General features: G+C 35.5%; 2 protein-coding genes across 18 annotated transcripts in view; one reads left to right on the top strand and one right to left on the bottom strand.

Moving 5' to 3' along the window:
- nrg3b (neuregulin 3b) overlaps positions 1 to 16,956 on the top strand; it is a 275,221-nt gene extending 258,265 nt beyond the window's left edge. The window contains exons 7-9 of one of the 2 annotated variants that reach the window (XM_087276507.1): positions 8,539 to 8,651; positions 9,213 to 9,401; positions 15,752 to 16,956. In XM_087276507.1, coding sequence (XP_087132633.1) covers positions 8,539 to 8,651; positions 9,213 to 9,401; positions 15,752 to 16,418 — 969 coding nt within the window. In that variant the 3' untranslated portion in view covers positions 16,419 to 16,956. Of the gene's footprint in view, positions 1 to 8,538; positions 8,652 to 9,212; positions 9,402 to 11,756; positions 12,048 to 15,751 lie in introns of those variants that run through there. The other variant, XM_087276508.1, reaches the window with a different exon arrangement.
- LOC147834501 (uncharacterized) overlaps positions 1 to 21,685 on the bottom strand; it is a 382,782-nt gene that overhangs the window by 327,652 nt on the left and 33,445 nt on the right. The gene's annotated exons all lie outside the window — the stretch shown is intronic.

Raw genomic sequence — 21,685 nt, 5'->3', positions numbered from 1 at the left:
TGCCATACAAAGCTCCAGAAAAATCACTGTAAGTGTTGAAAAATTCTACACAACGGAGAAACATACATTTTTTTCAACAGTTTATACATGTCTGTTACCTCATTAAAAATGCTTTTTTTATTTCTAAATATTTTTTTTTCTTTTTACATCCAAAGTTCATATTGTACACATTAGCAAAATATACAGAGGCTCATTCCTGATGGTTTACAGTACGTTTACATTTTCTTGTAAATGCTTGAAGTCATTTATAAGTCATTTATATATCTTAATCCTGGTGGTCCGGTGTCCTGCAGATTTTAGCTCAAACCCTAATCAGACACTCCTGGACTAGCTAATCCAGCTCTTACTAGGCTTTCTAGAAACATCCTTACAAGTGTGTTGAGGCAAGTTGGAGCTAAAATCTGCAAGACACCTAACCTCCAGGACCGAGTTTGAGAATCCCTGGCATATAGTGATGCAAAAGAGTAAATTTGCTTTTGACTTAGGTGGTAAATTAAAATCAATGAATTTAGCACCACCTCCCTCCCCGATATACACCACCTGTTAATGCAAAGTATACATAAAAAGTAGAATCATATAGTAAGAAAATATCAGTTTGCAATGTCAAGCAGCATAACAAGATGTTTTAACGTCTATAAATGAATGGAAGCCAATTAGACCGAAAGTCTCCGCCCAAAAAGTTTCAAATGGCTGCGCCCACTCGAACGCAAAGAATAAGGTGAATAGACTGCTGGAAGGGCACAGGATAATCATGTTATCTTGATTATTGGTGAGTTTTTGTTTCAAAATCATTCGAGCCCAAAATCAAAACTAGATTTCAATGAATTGCAAAGCGATTGTTTGATAAACTCATTCAGTAATGATTATGATCACAAAGAATGTCACTTCAAGGCTAGTCATTTCACTCATGGTTCATTTAAAAGCACAGGTTTCAAGCTTTATGTGGATATATAGCTTATATCTGAAGCAAGTATTCGCTGTTATTCTAGTGCATTTGTTGACCACCAAACTATTGTAAAAGCATACGTCTGGTCCGAGCTTTTCCCTTGAGAAACATCAGTCTATAGCGATCAATGATTGTATTAGTATTAGTAGTATTAGTAGGCGGGACTTCATTCACCATATTGACTGTTACACTTTTCCCCAGTCAAAACTATACGAGTCACACGTCTTGTGTATTCTATAGTCTTTGTCTCAAATTAAAAACATTTATTTTATTTGTTTGTTTGCTTAACAGGGACATTAAACCTGACCTTTTTTAATACAAAGACAACTGATGCCGCGTATAGGCATGGAACAATAACCGTTTTCAAGGTATACGGTTTGGAAAAGTCAAGGTTTTAAAACCATGAAAATGTTCTGTTTTACGGTCCCTCTGGTACATGTAAGATATTTATTTATTTACTTTTTTTTTTTTAGGACAACAGTATATCCAGCAAAAAAAAAAAAGATGTCCAAAGATGCCATTTCAAATTGTAAAGAAACCTGTATTTTTAAAGACAGCAAAAGTCAATGATTCATTTGCATTATTTAGCGTGACATGTTTACTGCTCCAAAATATTTGAAATGTTTCTAAAAATATATATATTGTGTTCAAAGGTAGAAAACCATTGTTGATGTTTTTTATCCAGACATTTAAATGGTATATATTTTATAGGAGTAATTACAATACCATGAAACCGTGAACTTTTTATCCAAGGTTATATTACCATCAGAATCTTATACCAGCCAATGCCTAATGCCATAGAGCAGGGATCACCAAACTTGTTCCTGGAGGGCCGGTGCCTTACAGATTTTAGCTCCAACTCTAATCAAACACACCTGAACAAGCTAATCAAGGTCTTACTAGGTATACTTAAAACATCCATGCAGGTGTGTTGAGGCAAGTTGGAGCTAAACCCTGCAGGGACACCAGCCCTCCAGGACCGAGATTGGTGACCCCTCCCATAGAGCAGCTAATTTGCAGCCCACGTTCCCTGGTTAGGTGTAAACAAATTAAAAACATAATAATGCAACAAGCATGTATGTACAGAGCCACAAACAAAATGTAAGTAAATCTGCACACTAAAGGAAAATGTAAGTTTGATCAACCTGAATGAATCATACTTAATGTTCACATTTCTGTAAAGACTTTGGCGCTTGTTTTAGCTTTAGAGAAAAAAAAAAAACATAGCTCCTTATGTCTACCTTTTTGCTGCCACCCTCTCTCCTGTCGATTTTGACACCCATGAGTCACCCATGTGGCACTTGAGTCTTCCACAGTAAAGCCTCATTTATACGTTTGTGTCGACAAGTGATCGCTGCACCCAGTATTACAGTTTTGGCACCGCTAGCGTCCAAACACAGCTTCAGCCTCTCACGTTACAGAAGGGAAAGGCTCAGCAAATCACATGTCCTTTTCATGTCCATATGTCTTTGAGAGAAGTTGGACTCAAGTATGTGATTTAACCCTACAGTACGTTAATGAGAGTTTACGAACCAATATTTATTTTTGTTTTTAAATTATTGGTTGATACAGTGCAGTGCATCAGGAAAGTACTCATAGCGCTTCACTTTTTCCACAGTTGTTTATGTTACAGCCTTATTCCAAAATAGATTAAAGTCACCCATTTCCTCAAAATTCTACACACAATACCCGTTAATGACCATGTGAATAAAGAATTTTGAAACTGTTGCAAATGCATAAAAAAAAATAAATAAAATAAAAACTGAAAAAAATCACAAATGTACAAAAAGTATTCACAGCCTTTGCTCAATCATTTGTTGATGCACCTTTGGCAGCAATTACAGCCTCAAGTCTTTTGAATATGATGCCACAAGCTTAGCACCCCTGTTTTTTGGGAGTTTTTGCCCATTCCTCTTTGAAGTGCCTTTCAAGCTCTATCAGGTTGGAAGGGAAACAATGGCAAACAATCCAGAAATGTTAAATGAATTTGGGTGTGGGCTCTGGCTGGGCCACTCAAGGACATTCAGGAGTTGTTGTGAAGCCACTCCATTTATATTTTGGCCGTGTGCTTTGGGTCATTGTCCTGCTGGAAGATGAACCGTCACCCCAGTCTCAGGTCAAGAACACTCTGAAGCAGGTTTTCTTTCAGGATGTCTTTGTACATTGCTGCATTCATCTTTCCCTCTATCCTGACTAGTCTTCTAGTTTCTGCTGCTGAAAAACATTCCCACAGCATGGTATTAGCCTGGTGATGAGCGGTGCCTGGTTTTCTCCAAACGTAATGCCTGGCATTCACTCCAAAGAGTTCAGTTTTAGTCTCAGACAAAAAAATTTTGTTTCGTGGTCTGAGAGTCCTTCAGATGCCTTTTGGCAAATTCCAGGCAGGGAGTGGCTTCTGTCTGGCCACTCTACCATACAGGCCTGATTGGTGGATTGCTGCATAGATGGTTGTCCTTCTGTAAGGTTCTCCTCTCTCCCCAGAAGAACGTTGGAGCTCAGAGTGACCATCGGGTTATTGAGAACTTCCCTAACTAAGGCCCTTTTCCCCCGATCACTCAGCTTAGATGGCCGGCCAGCTCTAGGAAGAGTCCTGGTGGCTCCAAACATCTTCCACTTACAGATGATGGAGGCCACTGTGCTTATAGGAACTTTCAGAGCAGCAGAATTTTTTCTGTAACCTTCCCCAGCCTTGTGCCTCAAAACAATCCTGTCTCAGAGGTCTACAGTCAATTCCTTTGTCTTCATGCTTGGTTTGTGCTTTGACATGCATTGTCAACCCTGGGACCTTATATAGACAGGACTTTTCAAATATGTGCCCAATCAGCTGAATTTATCACAGGTGAACTACAGTTAAGCTGCTGAAACATCTCACGAATGATCAGTGGAAACAGAATGTACCCGAGCACAATTTAAAGCTTCACGGCAACGGCTGTGAATACTGATGTACATGTGATTTTTTTCACATTGTCATTATGGGGTATTGTGTGTAGAATTTTGAGGAAATAAATTAATTTAATCTATTTTGGAATAAGACTGTAACTTAAAAAAAGGTGGAAAAAGTGAATCGCTATGAGTACTTTCCAGATGCACTGTATAACTCAATAATCTGTGGATATTGGTGGGGACACATCACCTCCATCCATGCTAATTATACGCCCTTGAAGTGATGTGACACAGGGTGTAGCATATCAAGATCAGTGTCCTTCTTGCTAATCCGAGCATGTAGAGCAAACCTTTAATTGGACTGCTTATATAATCGTCACCTAAATCTGCTGAGCTAGTACTATGACACTAATTTAAGAAGTGGCTGAGAAATCTGATCTTTTGTTCAGACTTTACTTCATTTCTGCATGTTTCACCCCCTCCTCAGGAAAGGTTTTTTTTTTTTTTTTTTCTTCATACAATTACAGCAGCAAGCGTGGCTGTTCTGCTTTTCTTCCTCAGTTTTCTCACCCTGCCGAGGCAATGAAAGGTGGTCAGAAATCATCCAATTTTCTTGTTGGAGAGAAGAACAATGCTAACAGGTCCCTGAGGAAGCAGCACTGTTAGAAGGACATGCTTTTTCAGCTGTAAGGCCCCAAACTAGTTTAAAGTCAAACTCAATCGTTTTAATGATGTTCCACAGGACAGGCAGAGGGAGGGAGATTTGGCTAACTGGAATAACTGCATTATCGGCTGTCTTTTCCGACATCAGGGGGCATGGGATACTTATTGCGGACTTCTCTCTGAGTGCTGGCTTGTAGTAAGATAATGGCTTTAATTTTAAGTGGGGATTGAAAAAAAAATACTTTAGGAATTCATTAATGTAATCTTGTCTGGGACTAATTCCTGACTGGGGAAGTCGAAAAGGGAGAATAATCAGAGTGTGTCTTGCTTAATCTGCAGTTTAAATGTAAAGTCTAATTAAAACGGATTTCCTTCTCTGAGGGGCCTGTGTATCACGGATCTCTTTATGGCCTCTGTTCAGAGTTCATGATCCTCTTCGGCCTGAGCCTGTGTGTTCCTACTTGTATCTGTATGTACAAGCCAGGCACGCTGGAATGATCATTGGTGTCATTTACGGGTGGTCATGTTCACACTACTTTATGAAATTGCTGGAGGTTTCTTCATGAAATACAGAGTAAGCAGCTCTGATTGCAGAGAGTTTTTATTTAGTCAGTGTGTGTTCTAACGAGTGGCAATCCGGTGCAGGAATTAGATTTTAATGTTTTGCTGAGTGGTTGTTGCAGATGTCATCACTGGCAGAAAGTGACAACGGCAGTGTTCGCTCTTGGCTCCCAGATGTACCCAGATCGCTATCCATTCTGGTTAAGTCATGAAAAAATGCTAAAAATTGTGTTCCCAGTGCTCTTGTATGCTACTGTTGAAAATAATTTTCAGCAAGGATGCTTTAAATTGATCAAAAGTGACAGTAAAGGCATTTATAATGCTACTAAAGGATTTATGTTTATAGAAACATGTTTTTTTAAAAGATTTTTAAACTACCTGTCAAGAAAACTTTTATCAGCTTTCTTAAGAAAGTACAAGGTAGTTGATTTTTTTTTTTATATTAATAACATGAAATATTTTCACCAAACACAATGGGCTCTATTTTAAAAATCTAGGCAAATCAAATTAAATCAACGTCGAAAGTGCATGGTGCAAAGGCAGCAAGGGCATGTCTGAATCCACTTTTGCTATTTTAAGGATGGAAAAATACGGGTTGAGCTGCGGCACATGATCTAACAGGGTTGTGCTTATTCTCTTAATGAGTTATGGGTGTGTTTTGAGCATAACGTGCAATGAACCAATCCCTTTAAGAGTCAGTTGTGTCGCAATTTGCTATTTAGATGGCGGAATTTGTAAGTGAAAAATCTGAACGTTTCTGAAACTTTTAAACAGACCAGCCTCATGAATAAAGATAAAGGAGGATAAAGAATGAACCTTTACTTTCTATCTTTACTTTTACTCCTTTACTTTCGCTGATAAGCAAACAGTGTTGTACGCACTCCACTGAATACAACCATTAGCCTACATGTTTAATTTAGTGCAAAGATTTGTTTCAAAACTATTTCTAAATTCTGTTTTAATTTTCAGCAAACAAATAAATAAACAATAACAACAAAGTGTGCTCAAAAAGCTAAACACATGTTCTTATGCCCCATATGTTGATGCATACATCTCCAATACAAGATAAATGCACAAATCTAAACTTGTTTTTTTTTTAAACAAATATAAATATGCATATAATAAATACAACTGCTAATAATAATAATAATAATAATAATAATAATAATAATAACATTGTACAAATGCAAATTGTCATGAATAAACTGAAAAAAGCAGCCTGGACATGAAGAAGTCATAGAGGTATTTTATTATTATTATTATATTTATGTAGTAAATAATAATTTTTGTAACATTTTAATCCTTTTTTTCAGATATTTGTGTGTTGCTGCTGTACATCCTGCATGTATTATGCGTTTGAACCTGCATAGGCACATAACTAACGCGCTTCATATTAATGATCCCGACATAACAGTCAGTGTAATGTTGTATTAATGTTGTAATGATTATTCTTATGTGGTTTTTTTCTCATATTAGTTTTTATTATTATTAGTTCATATTAGATTTACACAAGTATAAAACAATGGTATTGAGGCTCATGGTACAGTGTCATTTCTATGTACTGAATACTTATTATTCCACTATAGATTAGGCATGGGACGATTACCGTTTTTAAGGTATACCGCGAGTTTAGAAAAGTCAACGATTTATTTTAATTATATTGTCTGACATGTTTACAGCTGTTTTATTATTACTGCTATAATATTTTAAATGTTTCTCAAAATAAAATATATTGGCTGTGTCCAAAAATCACCTACTAAGTAGGTACTGTATTTGAATTTGAATTTACTACGTAACCGATAGAAAAGTATGTTCTATACAGTATGAATGGAGCTCAGTCGTACTATGACTGCCATTTTGGAGTTCTGATTATCTCCGTATGCGGGAAATTTGAAACAGATTTGAGCTGCGGATAAGTTGAATTTTTGATTTCTGCGACTAGACCATTTGCGACCGGCCGACCGGATGCGATTTTAGGTGTTGTCCAAGTAGCTTTGTGTGCACAAGATGAGAAATAGAAGTTTAGTAGTTTTTTTTAATCAAAAAAAGTCTATCTTAAAAACATTCAACCATGGAGAATAAAGGCTCTCGCTTTTGCACTCCTTTATTTCGGAGTTTTTTTTATTATTTTTTATTTTTTATTATTTTATTATTTTATGGGTTGCATATAGGGAGGCTCGGCTGTTCAGAGAAAGACTGAAAATACGGGAGAAATACAGAAAAATACCTTTACAGGATAATAGTGGGATAGAACTGTAAAATACGGGAGAATCCTGGGAAAAATGGGAGGGTTGACAGGTAAGAAGTATGTGATTTCAGATGCTGCCATTGTGTTCAAGCGGGAAAAAAAGTTCTTGTACTTTACCCAGTCATTTAAAAAGAATGTATTTTAGAGCAGTAATCACAATACTGTGAAACCACGATGTTATTATCCAAGGATATCACACCATCAGAATCTTATACCGGCTCATTCCTACTACAGTATAGATAGGTGTATAAATAGCTTTTTATTTTAAAGCACCTTATATAATGTTTTTTGTGGGTCTATATTGTGAAATGTGTACTGAAACATCTGCTTCTGTATCATGTGCTTACACAGAACTCAAATTGTGATCTCTTTCAGAGATGGTAATTACTTTACACAGAACTATAATTATTTAGAGATTTATTAGCAGAATGAAGGTTACATAGTTAATGTTAATATAATTAAGTAATTAGTAATGGCTGGTAAAAACTCATCTTGCCATCACAAAAATATATCAGCTGAAAATAGACGGCAGTTAATTTAAAGTATTAATATTTCACAACCTTTTTTCTGTTGTATCTATTTTAGTCAAATACATTCAGCCTTTGACCATAAAATACTCCTACAAAAATATTGTTTTAATCATATGGCTCCGAACTTGAAAAATAGTGTACATCGACTGAGGTTTAGCTGCTAAATTGAGACTTATTTAAATAAAATTTAAATTCTGTGAAAATCAGGCCTTAGTTGCTGATCCATGCATTCATCGACTGACCTACAAAAACCCAGACAGTAACAGATATAGGAATGAAGCTGTCAAATTAAATGTCGAAAAATTATTCAGGCATGTGAACTTGGCTGAAAAGAGTAATTGCTCCCTCAACCCAGTGTGTAATGATAACTTAGCAAGTCAGTGTGCAGTTAAAAGTATCCTTTAAATTATATCACAGACACTTCAATCACAGTGTTATGCTTACATTTAAATTCTGACTAAAATGTGAACAAATGCTCGACCTGATTTGTTTTATCCAGCAAAAAAGTAATTATATCAATTTATGACATCACCGCCGTCATTTCTCACTTTCTCCCTCTCACTGTCTTGGCACCTTGGAAACATTCACACATGAATGGAAAAGCGATGAGTCATGCATGCAAAGAAACCAGTGAGGTCATCAACTATACGTTTATATGCTTCTGCTCGTCTACAATAATATCTTTTATTTCCTATTCTTCTCTACAGAGCAGAAGAGTCCACGGTCTCTCCTCTCCGCAGGCGGCCAGCATAGTTCTCAGCAGCTCTAAAGTCTCCCTACCAAATCAAAATCGCAGTTTCTCCATGGGGAAGCGCTGCAGGTACTTTCCAGGAGCTTCATGTCTATTGTAAAACTTCAGACAATCTGTCCTTTCTTACAAAACTGAGAGCAACAGAGGAAGGAATTCAATCAGCTATCAATATGGCACCATATAATAATGTCTAAAATGAAGCACTTATATGAAATAAAGGAATTATAATAACTGTAATTGGTAAAAACCACAGTAATTTGCTTTTTTTCTAATTATGCTGCAGATTTTTCTATGCAATGATCATTTATAAACACTGATTGAAACACTGAAAGACTTCAACAACAGGGCCTGAAAAGAATGGAGGAACTATGACGTTAATTTATGTGCAAAAAACAGAACGCAAGTTAGCATTTTAACAGTTCCGGATAACTCGTCCCAAAGTCAATGTTCTTTTTTTGTTTGTTTTTTAAATGGGATTTCGGCTAAATCACTTAAATAGGTTATCTTCTTATATATATCTTCTTTTGGGTAAATGTAAGGAAGAGAAAAGGATGTGTTTTCAATTTTGAGGACAACTTTCCCTATAAGGCTTATATAAAATCTCTGAAACAGTGACTTATGTTTTAACAGAAGCTGCTCGTTCTCCTCGAGCCCCGCTCTGAAACACAAGGTATCCAATTATCGAGCTGTCTCAAAGTGGACTCCCCCCATCCCTAGAGCAGGCCATCATCTCAGTGGAGGATCTCGAGATTCTCTACATTCTTATAAACATCTTCAGGAGGTGGAGGTCAATGATGTAATGCCACAAGCTTTGAGAAGGTGAGTAATAGAATACTACATAATGTTAATGTAAACTTGATAAAGAAATTAGAAGTTTGTTCTTTTTATCACTTCTTGCAAAAGCAGTGTTTATTTTATTTACCAGATTCCTCAGCAATCACTGGATCTTTTATGTCTTGTAATTTTTTTCAATTGTTTTACATTTTTATACATGACAATCATTACTTTAGATTACATTACATTGGAAATCTTCTACCATGTCTTTATGTATTTTAGCAATTTAAAGGAGTTAATGAATATATTGGTATTGTTTTCAGCCTTGTTTCAGACTTTAATTTTAAATTACATTTGTTTTAAATACTGTAATAGTTGTTCACAGACCCCATGCAACCTCACCCACATGTTCTGGTCGTTCCTCAAACTGTCACAATTATAGTGGTTATTTTTTAAGGCATATTGGGTTTTAATCTAAACCCAATTCACAAGCAATGTTATCACGTTTTCCTCCTTTGTTGCTCATAAAATAATTCTCCTAATGTGGAAAACACACCGGCCACCCTCAACTAAAGTTTGGTTACATGACATGTTAAGTCTTCTGAAATTGAAGAAGATTAAGTTGTCTCTCAGAGGCTCATCTCATAGTTTTATACTCATTGGAGGCTAGTACAAAATCATTTTCATGATTTAACACCTCTTGAAGTGATTAATTAAGAAGTTATTTTAAGGTCAAAATTAGACCTAACCTTTGCATTTATGTATACTCCAGTATTGTCATGCCCTAAATTGGACTCACTTGTCCAATTCACCACAACTAAAATCACAATAACCAATAAGTAGGTAGCACAGTATTTTTATGGTGACCGTTTATTTTATTTACTTATTTAATTTATTTTGCCTAGCATTGTAATAGTATTATTGTATTTACTTGTACAATAAAATAAAAATAAATAAATAAATATATATTTTTGGATTATTTATTTAGATTTATTTATTTATTAATTTAAATTTTTCATGTTATGGTTAAATAATCATGAAAGCGTTTAAAAGAAAAAAGCAGAAATTGGATATTTGCATACAATGAATGCTATTCACTTGTGTTTAATAAATAAAGTTTATTAAAAAATTATTATTTTAAATAGCATCTTAAAATGTCAAATTAACTAAATTTAAGCAAACATTCCAAAGTGTTCCCATTTTTGTTCAAAATAAATGGGCAAATTAGGGACATAATATTAATTTTTTATATATATATAATTATTAATATGACATTTATAAAGGATAGTTCACCCAAAAATAAAGAAGTCTGTCATCATTTACTCTACCTTAACTTTTTCCAAACTCGTTTGACTTTTCTTCTATTAAAATCAAAAGCAGATATTTTGATGAAAGCTAAAAACCTGTAATCATTGACTTCCTTAGTAGTTGTTTTTACTAATATGGAATCAATGGTTACAGGTTTTCAGCTTTCTTTAAAATATATTTTTTCTAACAGAAGAAAGAAACTCATAAAGATTTAAAACCACTTGAGAGATTATAACTTTAACAAAATATTTGTTATCATTAAACATCAGTTAATGCATTAACTATCTTAACCATGAGCAATAGATTTGTTCATCGTTGTTAGCAGTACTTCATAAAAATCAACAACCTTCATAATCCATAATAATGCATAATACATGATCATACAATCTTCAGTGCAAACCTTAGCTCAGATCCATGAAATAATGTCCACAGACATTCATGGGCTATTATTTGTCTCCCCTGTTAATCTCCATTATTAATTGACTTTGTTATGAAATAAGCCAAATAAAATGAGTAAAGTTCACAAGACCAAATGTGCCCATAATTGATGGATGGTCCAGATTCGAACCCTTTAAATCAGAATCCTACAGAACACACAAAACGCAGCCAGAAAGCGAAACTAGATTTCATTGACAGGCCCCATGGCATAAATAATGTCCCTCAGTTAAGTAGGGTATATGTGAGCAAGTAGTGCTTAGTCTTGAATTTCCAAGCAATGTTCTCATTACCACTCCAACTTGATCCAGCTTCAGAGTGACTTGTAAACTCCTCTCACTGCCAAACTCTCTCTATTTGACCTATTTCCATAATTTACATTCTTAAACAGTGCAGCTTTGAGCTTGGAGACTGTGATCAAGCACATACATACTAACACGCTTTACAGAAAGGGGGTTTTCTATTTCTCAGTGTGTCAGCAGCAGGGTTCTCTGTGTTTTTATGTTAAGTCTGCTGGGTTAGTTGGACTTTTGCTTAATTAATTTAAGCACACGTCTGAAAGCACTAGAAGCACTGTAGGGGTCCACAGTATTCAGCTATTGTTATTATTGTTCATGATTAATGAAATATTGATAAGCCTCTCTGAACCTTTCTCAGGCCAGTCACGGTTGGCCCGGAGAGAGACAGGCTGGGGCTGAACTGACCTATTTCTAGACTTAACAGCTTTAAAACACCAACACCATCCCCGAACCTCTCTCTTGTTGCCATGGAGACACCCTCCAGTCTAATGGAGAAAAAAAAGAAGCGAGAAGAGGGGAAAGAGAGAGAGATGGGCAAACAAACCTCGCTTATCCCTCTCTCTATGACAGCAGGACCCCCACAGAATGTTGTCAGTTTTATATAAATAAAAAAAAAAATCTCTGCAAAGACACATATTTACCTGTCAGAGATGAAATATGGATCGAAACTGTTTGTGTGCATGTGTGCCATTACTGTGGTTATATTTAGATATTGTTTTGATTTGCTGAGATCTGCCGGATTAACCTGCAGCGAGAATACACTTTTAATACCCGTGCATTGTGTTATAGGGCTCAATTATTTAAGCCCTGTTATTTAACAGTCTTTGATGTCAGACAATAACTCTTTGGTTAGACGAGCTGGGGTTTCTGGGAAGTGACAATACATAGCATTTGAGGCTTTAATATTCACTTTTTACCAAATGCAAGAGTGATTTGCTGCTGTATTTAAATGTCATCATGTCAAAGTTTAGATGAGATGGTGATAACCGTGCCAGCGTGAAGAAACTCACAATATTTTCTATGATTTTTACATCTGACAAACCCTAGATAACCCACACGGGTCACATCAGAAGATCTGATTGCTACTTCATGGCAGACTCCCAGCAAAAAAAAGAAAAACAAGATTTTGTGCTGTCACCACAAGGTGTGCTGGGTTTGATAAGCAGTCGCCTCCTGCAGATCAAAACACAGCTAAATCAAATAGTGTAGTCTATATTAACTCATAGGTCTGGCTGAGGGATACACAGGCTTAAATGTCAATGGATTAAATCCACTGCATGATAAACCCAGGAGAATTGAGAAAAACCTCAGTGTAATGAGCATGTAATGAAAATCTTTTTTCTAGATGTGTATTACAAATCTTATTGTGAACAATTAATCCCTGCATTTGTCATTTTGACATAATAATGTTTAATCAAAATGTAATCTACTGGTCTTCCCAGTAAAAATGACTTCTCTAATCATCAAGTCTGTCAAACCCCACCCCTGCAAGAGTTTGACATCTCAACATCCAATCAACACTCAATGCACAGAATTTAACAAGGTATATAAGACCCCGTATGTCTCTATACATAAGGCTTTTGAGTCACAAATAGTAGTTTTTACAGATTATTAATAATTAGCATTATATTTATAACTTAAAAGAAACTAAAATAACGCCTAAAACAACTGGTCTCAACTTTCAAATGTTAACAAAATATGCAAAACCATAAATCTAGCGATAAATCCAAGTGAACAAACACACAAATTAAATAAATGGGCTATATGCAGAGCTAAGTGTTTTTAGCCAATGATGAACATCCAGTGAGAGCTTTATGTGACTATTTTTAATATTATAAGGTTCCTTTTAGAGCATCGATGTTGTAATGCAATTCAAATAAAATCAGATAAATAAACTTAAGCATTCATTTGGTTGTTAAAGTGTAAAGAGATGAAAGACCGATTAAACGCAGGCTCCATCATTGGCAACAGGCTAGTGCAGAAACTGCACTAAAAAACTGGGATAAAATTCATTTCCATGTTTTAAAGACATGGCACAAAAAATATATAAATTTTTGCACTGCTTTTTGTTTGGTCTGATACCCACTTCATATCCTATCTCAGCCAGGCAGTGAAGATCGCTGTTTTTTTTTAAAGAAATCAGATCTTAAACGCTGCAATTTTGTATGGTGATGACAATTTACCAGAACCCCTGGGGCTGGCTGACTGAAATAAAAAGTCTGTGTGCATATTCTCCATTGTTTTAAGTTTTCCAGGCACACCCTGATTTACATAGAGCCTTAAAGGGACAATTTGGCCAAAAATTCACTGTTTACTCACCCTCATGCCATTTCAAACCTTTATGAGTTTTTGAATCCGTTGCACACAAAAGAACACATTTTGAAGAAAGCTGAAAACTTAATAATAAAAATACACTATGAAAGTAAATAGTTAAACATTTTCAGCTTTCTTCAAAGATTTGTTGTGTTCAACAGACAGAAGAAAGTGAAATGGTTTAAGTAAAATAGCATAGCCCTAACTGTATACTTTTTAGAAAAATGGTTCTGAAAGTAATTAAGCCAAGAGCAGTGTGTGATTCTGTTAATTAACAGCTGCAGTCACATTAACACCTAATGCACTAACCCAAAATACTAATATGCGTGTAGTCTTTCTCAAATGTTAATATTTAATTAAAGAGATAGTTTATCCAAAACTGAAAGTGAACCTACCATTTACCTACCCTTAAAAGTCACCTATGATGAAAATCAACTTTTGTAAGCTGTTTAGACAGAACTGAGTAGGTAACACAGGAAGTCTCTTTTTTTTTATTTATTTTTTTTTACTGACGTTAAAATAGGATCCAAATCCCAGTGATTTTGAGGCACACCGCAATGTGACGTAGGAATGCATTTTTCATTTCCACAGAACAATTTTTGCGAAGAAACTGGGATTAAAACATATGTTACAGCTATCTGCTATCAACTGCACCTCAACAATTAAAATTATAAGTTTAAAATGTTTTTAAAACAATGCATGTTTGTATTAAAGACAGTAAAATAGCTATTTAATTCTAAACCACAATAATCACCATAGCCAGATGGTGTCAGTAAACGCGCATATATATGTCTGTGTACTGCAAACGGAATTTGTGTGAGACTTATCATTTTAGAAAGGCTTGAATAGACTCCACCAAATACATCAAATAAACTTACTTGGAAAACACTATGGAAGTCAATGGCTATCTGTTTCCAACATTCTTCAAAACTCTTGTGTTTTGAAGAAAGGCAGAATTGTATTTTTGTGGGGGGTGAACTTTTCTTTAAAAGGGTACATATTTTCACCCTTTTTTATGATTTAAGATCTCCAGAATATGTCTGTAAAATTTCAGCTTAAAACACCCATCAGATTAGTAATTATAACTTTTAAAATATTGGAAGTTTCTGCTCTGAACACAATGTAGCTGTTTTTGTTGCCTGTGCCTTTAAAGATAGTTCTCTCCGCCCACCGTTCCAAATACTTGTCAGAGTGTGCCTCAATCTTCGGTTACGCGTGTCAGAATAACAGCACAGGGACGACATGAAGGAAGCAGATCTCACAAAATGTTTGTGAGAAATACCACAGTAAGAACATGCCCAATGATTATTTGATGAATTTGTTGTGGAGTTAATTCAAGCCTTTCTGCAAGAACAAGTCACAAAAAAATGTCTTTTCAAAATTGACACATGCACACACAGACAAACACAAGTTTAACTGCACTGTTTTTGCACAGCAAGTGTGACGGGATACATGGTAATATTCACTGATGTATGGGTATCTGTTATGTTAATGTATAGAATAAACCTGATTTAACATCCACAAACCATGATTGAAGCATCTTCTTTTATAATACTGACATGCGGCCGTGGTGATCAAATAAATATGGTAAAATCGCTATAATGATTGATGATCACAGAGAGCTGAACTGATCTTTTAATCCCAGTGGCTCTGTGCACGTCCTGTCTCGTTGATATGACTATACGCATTACTGTGGTGACATGTTAATAAGCAGCTTTCAGTCAATTTGGTGGACGGGATAACAGCACTCCAACATCATGTGCGGTCGGCCTCAAAATGGGAGGGATTTGGATCCTATTTTCTTTCTATTTCCTATTGTCTTTCTATCACTCCAATATGACTCTGGACACACTATACCAACACACAGTTCTGTCCAAGCAGCTTACAAAAGATAACACATGAAAGTTTGTGCTGTTGTCTCAGTTTGGTATTTTAATGTTGCTGCTTCTTGAGGATGAATATTTTAAAATAGCAAAATCCACAAAATCAATGTAATTGATAATGAGATGAGAATAATAATTCAGTTTTTTTTTCCTCTAGGTGCCAGTCTCACTTGGACAGCAATCAACAAAACCGTTGCAATTTGAATATGCAAATTATGCTCTCCGCCCATTCCAAAGGGAAGATGAGCTACACTGATGTTCCGTGCACTCGTCTCGACCAGGGAATGACCTTTCCTCCCCCTTCTTTCCGAGCCCACTCTGTACCCATAATCCCTTCCGTCCAGGGACCAGATTTTGGGGGCGGAGGCGGGAACAAGCTGCATAATGTGGGTATGGGATCTTCCAGCTACAACCCAATCAATCCTGAGACTGAGTCAGTGGCAAATTCCAGCCGATCACTTGCCAGCTCCTCTGCAACCGTGCAGGAGCCACAGACACTCACCTGCTCCGAATCGGCACTGATGTCAAGGGGCCAAATCAAACACAAAAGCCTTGTTACCTACACAACGGCCTTGGGATCAGGCACAAGCTCGAGGAGAGCTAAGACTGTCATTTCAATGACTGTGCTGGGAACAGGGGTGAAAACCACGCAGTACGCCGCCAGCCTGCTGTCTAAGACTACCGCAGGACGGGAGGAGCATTCCGCTTTTGAGGAAGTAAAGCAAGGTGATGGTTTACAAACTTCATTCACGGGGGACGAAAAAGACAGCTCATTTTCCAGTGGGGTAAGAGGCGAGACTTCCCTCGACCATCCCAAGAGCTGATTGGATAAATGCAAAGATGGCTTTGAAAACTCTATATGGAAGGGGCCAGGACGTCCCCGCTTCTTGTGCAAGACACTTATTTTTGGAACTATTTTACTGCATTGTGAAGTACTACAACTACTGATTTAAAACACTGAATTATTTGACGACACAATGTGAATAGATATATGAACGAATGAAGACTTTGGTGGGATGTTGATCTAAAGAGGTACCCAAGAAGATTTATATGCCACTATTTAACAAAAAGCTTCAATTTAGAAACCAAATAGTGTGTCATCTCAATGTTGTTTCTCTACTGTAAAGAAGAAAAAAATATAATAGGTGTCAAATCTATATGTATGTCATATATTCCGATGTATATGACATACTGAGTGACGAAAATAAAGATGCAAAACACGGTAATGCCGAAGCTTTTTTTCCAATAACTGCTGTTCTATAATCTCAACCCAGCTCTGTCTTTTTGTCTGTTTTGCTTGAGGTCTTGAGAAGAAAAGAAAAAAAAAGCAGCAGTTTCTGAATAAAATCTGAATGTCACCCTGTCATTTGATCAGAGTATGTGACCGTGCGATCGATGTTGTGCTTCTAACACCTTTTGTTTTTAGCAGGGAGCTCTCAAGCAGGTATGCGCAAATATCGCCTGAAACGATCCGAACGAACGTGCTGAATGGAGAGAAACCGGCAGAGTCACCGTCTGTCTCCATGGCAACAGAGTCAGATGCGGCAGCCTCTCTATCCAACAAGACCATCAACGGATTTAATCATTTACTTGTTTATCTCCTGTGAAAGTAGCTCTTGCTAATTAAGCCCAGACTCATTATTTTGCATCAGCTATTTTGAAACCGCAAAAGGAAAGGGAAAAAGAAAAAAACTTTCCTTAACTAGCTCGTTTTTTTTTTTCAGGTGAGGGTGGAATTAATCAGCAGAAAGATTAAAGCAAAGTGTCACTGATGTCTCTCATCGTGTTTACCTCAAACGAGGGCAACACGAGCGAGTCGCACCCTGAACGCTTTATGAATTATCGGGCTAATTTTCTGAGCGTGAGCCTCAGCGTGAGGTGACATTATAATCCAAATAGGAAAAAACAGAAAGAAACACACATCCGCTGGCTGTCTGCGCAAACTATTTCTTACACCCAAGTCCCAGAGAAGCAACATTTGCGTTTTTTTTTTTTTTTTTTTTGCAGGCAAACATATTTGTTTTGTTCTCAGGCCTCGCTACAGATCTTCTGTGAGCCATTGGCTTTGAAACTCATAATGAATGATCCTTTCATTTTGTGAGAACATTACATATATTCATCAAACAGCTTAATATTCAATCTCAAGTCAATCTCTGCTCCGTTGGGAGGAGGCCATGGAAACAATGATGAAATTTACACTCTGAAAAACGTAGAGTTATATATTCAACAATGCTTGAGTTAAGAATTTGTTAGGTTATTTTTAACCTTTATTGGGTTATTTACATACACTCTAAAAAGCGTTAGGTTATTTTATCACCACAACCATGGGGTTATGTGTATTGGCTTGTTGAGTTATTTTTTAGAACATGGGAATTCTTCTGCAGTCCGTTATTTCAGGGGCAACCCAAGAGTTTTGTTGTATACAATTGCCACAGATGACTGAACTGTCAACACAGCAGCATAGGGTCATTATAAAAGGTAAGTTTCATGATTTTTGATGTTAATTAATCTTATAAAATTAAGTTTTATGTACACTCTAAAAAACATTTTGTTATTTTCATTAATTAATCCATTGGTTGACTTAAACATATTTGGTGCTAAGTTGAGTTATTTTTAACCTTTATTAGGTTATTTAATAATAACTCAATCAGCTGGGTTAAATATTTGGTGCTTCGTTGGGTTATTTTTAACCTTTATTTGGTTATTTATTTAATAACTGAACCTGTTGGGTTAAGATTTCAACAGTCAACTGATTTAACTGACACAGAACAGCTGTATTAATATGCATACGTAATGCTGTTTTTGCATTGTAACGTTTATTTAAGCTATAACGCAATAATATTGTTGTTATTTTTTAAATTACATCTCCATTTTGTTTTTTTTTTTTGTTTTTTTTCCACCAGCACTCTTAATTATTGATCATACAAACGCGTGCTGCATAGCCAACAAAACCCTTTCTCTACCTCCTGTGTTCATCTCTAAAGTTTTTTATTTTTCGGGGGGAGTAAATGATACACATATTTGGGATATTCGCCTGTCATTCTCGCCTTTAGGACCCAGCGGAGACCTTTATTTATTCACACAGCCATAATTCTAAAATTTTAAGTAGTACTTCAATAGTAATACCAGAATGAAAAATAAAATAACATTTAATCAAAATAACCCAAAGCATTGGGTTAAATTATATAAGCCAATGCATTGGGTTAAAATAACCCATTGTTGGGAAGGTGCTATAATTACCTATAGTAGGGTTATATATGGGGTATTTTTAACCCAGCTATTTTAACAAAGTACTTACACTTCAAAAAATTTAAATAAAACTAACTTCCAACATTTTAAAACTGAATATGTAATACATATATGTCATTTGAATCACTCTTTACATTGTTAATGTTAACTTGGATATTGCTAGCACAGTGATCACCGTAACGTTTAGCATTTAAAGCATTATTTGGTAGACTAACGTTAACTTTAGTGAAATTAGCTAATGTTTTGATAACTGTAAGCTCACTTTCGATTAAAATCACACTGACTTTGTTACATTAAAGTTATCTCCGTTTTAGTCTCTTATTGTCACTCCCTATTAAAGAGTACAGACTCCAGATTAGTATTAGAATGGTTGTATTTTGCCGTTATTTAGTGTAATTGTGTCACTGTAGATTTTGTCATCTTGCGTAACCTCATGATCATAAAATTGATACACAAAAGCTGAAATCAATTGCTTTCGTTAAACGTTAAACTGTCACAGACAGAAGGGGGCAGCAGTTGCTATTGTTATTCTTGCTTTGGCATTTGCTACAGCAGTGATACTGAAAACGCGGAAGTGAAACGACGCTTGCGAAAAATAACCCTGGTTCGACATGGTAAGTTTGGCAAAATCATGGCCATTCTGTGAACTCGGGTAGGTCAGCCAGGGTTTTGCAACTCAAAGCATCCTATTTGTAGTAAGACAGTGTAGTAAGGTTATATAAATGAAAGTCAGTGCACCAAAAACATGGGTTACTTTGCTTTTACTGTAGTAAAACTGTGATATTTTTGCAGGGGATGATCTAATTAAAAATGTAATTAAAATGTAATTAAAATTATACAACCCAATGCATTGGGTTAAAATAACCCAGGTGGGAAGGTGCTATAATAACCTATAGTTGGGTTGATTTTAAACCAACTATTTTAACTGAGTACAAAGAGCTGGAGTCCTGTGTGAATTAAATTTTTTTGGAACACTGCAGCAATGCTATTGCATGTGTTTGGGTTTCTCCTCTATACTGATATATTAATAAAGGCAGGATGTCTCTTCAGGCAGACTGCTAACATTAGAGAGAGTACTAAAGAGTAGACCAACAGATGCTGCTGGGAAATGAGTGCAGCGTGGAGCACAAAGCGCAGAGAACACAGACGCAATGAGGGCAGAGGCAAGAAGTGAAACATATCTGTCACCTAGAATGAGCTGCGGTAACTTTTTAAATGACTCTTTTCACACCAATGTACCTTTGGTTTATCTAGTTACCTTTTTTGATTCATTTGAAGAATTTTCACTCCCTCCTTCTCTCTAGACGACTGGCTCAGAATTAAACTTGTGTGGAAAATGTGTAATTTTCCTAAGACTGCTATAAGCAAAAAAAAGCGTTCACAATCCAAATCACAGCCCCAACCGAAAGGCGCATTCTGATGGATGACTTGCTTTTTCATTATTCAAGAGATAAAAGATAATGAATAATGAGTGTGTTCAGCGATACGCTAGAGATAAACAGATTGCTTATTTAAAATAGTTTTGAAAGGATGTGAAGAACTTCTCTTGTTTGAAAACAACACGTTTTATATTGCAAATGGGATGTTAAGCAATGTCAACTTGCAAATAGTGCAATGAAGTCTATGATGAAGTGGAAGTTATTTGCACATTTCACAAAGAAATATGAGGAACATTTGTGTTTTTAGCATATGAAAACATCTCACTAAACGGGCAGTATTATTTATTGGTTTACAGCTGACTTTTTTAACATATAGTTGTCTCTTGTATAGGTTTCTCGGTGTGGTTTATCTTTTTTTTTAAGCGCATTGCACAGATACCAGTAAGTGTTATTTTACAATAATTAATGCCCTTAAATTTCTTACAAAAAAACAGCGATAACAGAATTTTCTTTGACATTAATTTTTTCCATCTTGTATAAAAAGCGTCTGAAAATCTGCTAAAAAGAGTACACTGTGGAAGTAATGAATGATAGATATAACAATGAATGATAGATATAAATCTACTGATTTATAATAATGTATATAAAAACACATATTCTACATTTATATAGTAAAATATTTTACATGGATTGTTAAATAAAATTAAACACTCATGTCACCTAAAAGTTAATAACCTCCCATATAAGCTAATTTCAAATGATATTTTTCATTTTCATTTAAAACTTGTTGAACTAAAACAAAAATTAACACCTAAAATACTACATAAAATCACTAAAACTTTATATGAAAATTAAAAGCTTTTCAGAATATTCATTGAGAAAAGCTATCATTTCAAATGATAAAATCTAAATCAGACAGCGTTTCAAGTGTGTTTGTCTTGGTTATAGGAGCTTCCAGTACAAAAAGAACAAACAGTACAAACACATTGCAGACATAAACAGAAAATAGTAACATAATAAATAACAATAGTAATAAAAAATAGATAATAATTAATTTTTCTAGACTGTTCAATGTGCAAATGTGGTATTTAAAGGTGGTTCCGTTGGGAAATAAGCATGGAGGTGAAAGTTCTTGTGTTTTTTTTTTTTGTTTTTTTTTTACATTAATACTTAAGCAGTTAGATCACTAGTAGGCATGGGCTAGTAAAAGAATCTGAAGGTATGATAACATTGGACAAAAATAACACGGTTTCACAGTACTATGATTACTAATATGATATTATTAAATGTCTGGGTAAAAACAACTTTTTTCCCCATTGAACACAATATACCAAACAAATAACAGAATTTTCTTTAATACTAATTATTTCCATCTTGTATAAAAAGGGTCAGAAAATCTGATAAATAGAGTACTGTGGTTTAATGAGAGAGTTAAGTAAATGAATGATAGACATAACAATGAA

Source organism: Danio rerio, chromosome 12 (genome assembly GCF_052040795.2).
Source record: "Danio rerio strain M-AB ecotype USA chromosome 12, GRCz13ab, whole genome shotgun sequence".
Classification (NCBI taxonomy): domain Eukaryota; kingdom Metazoa; phylum Chordata; class Actinopteri; order Cypriniformes; family Danionidae; genus Danio; species Danio rerio.
The sequence above is the reverse complement of the archived record's forward strand: the minus strand, read 5'-3'. Positions and strand labels throughout refer to the sequence as shown.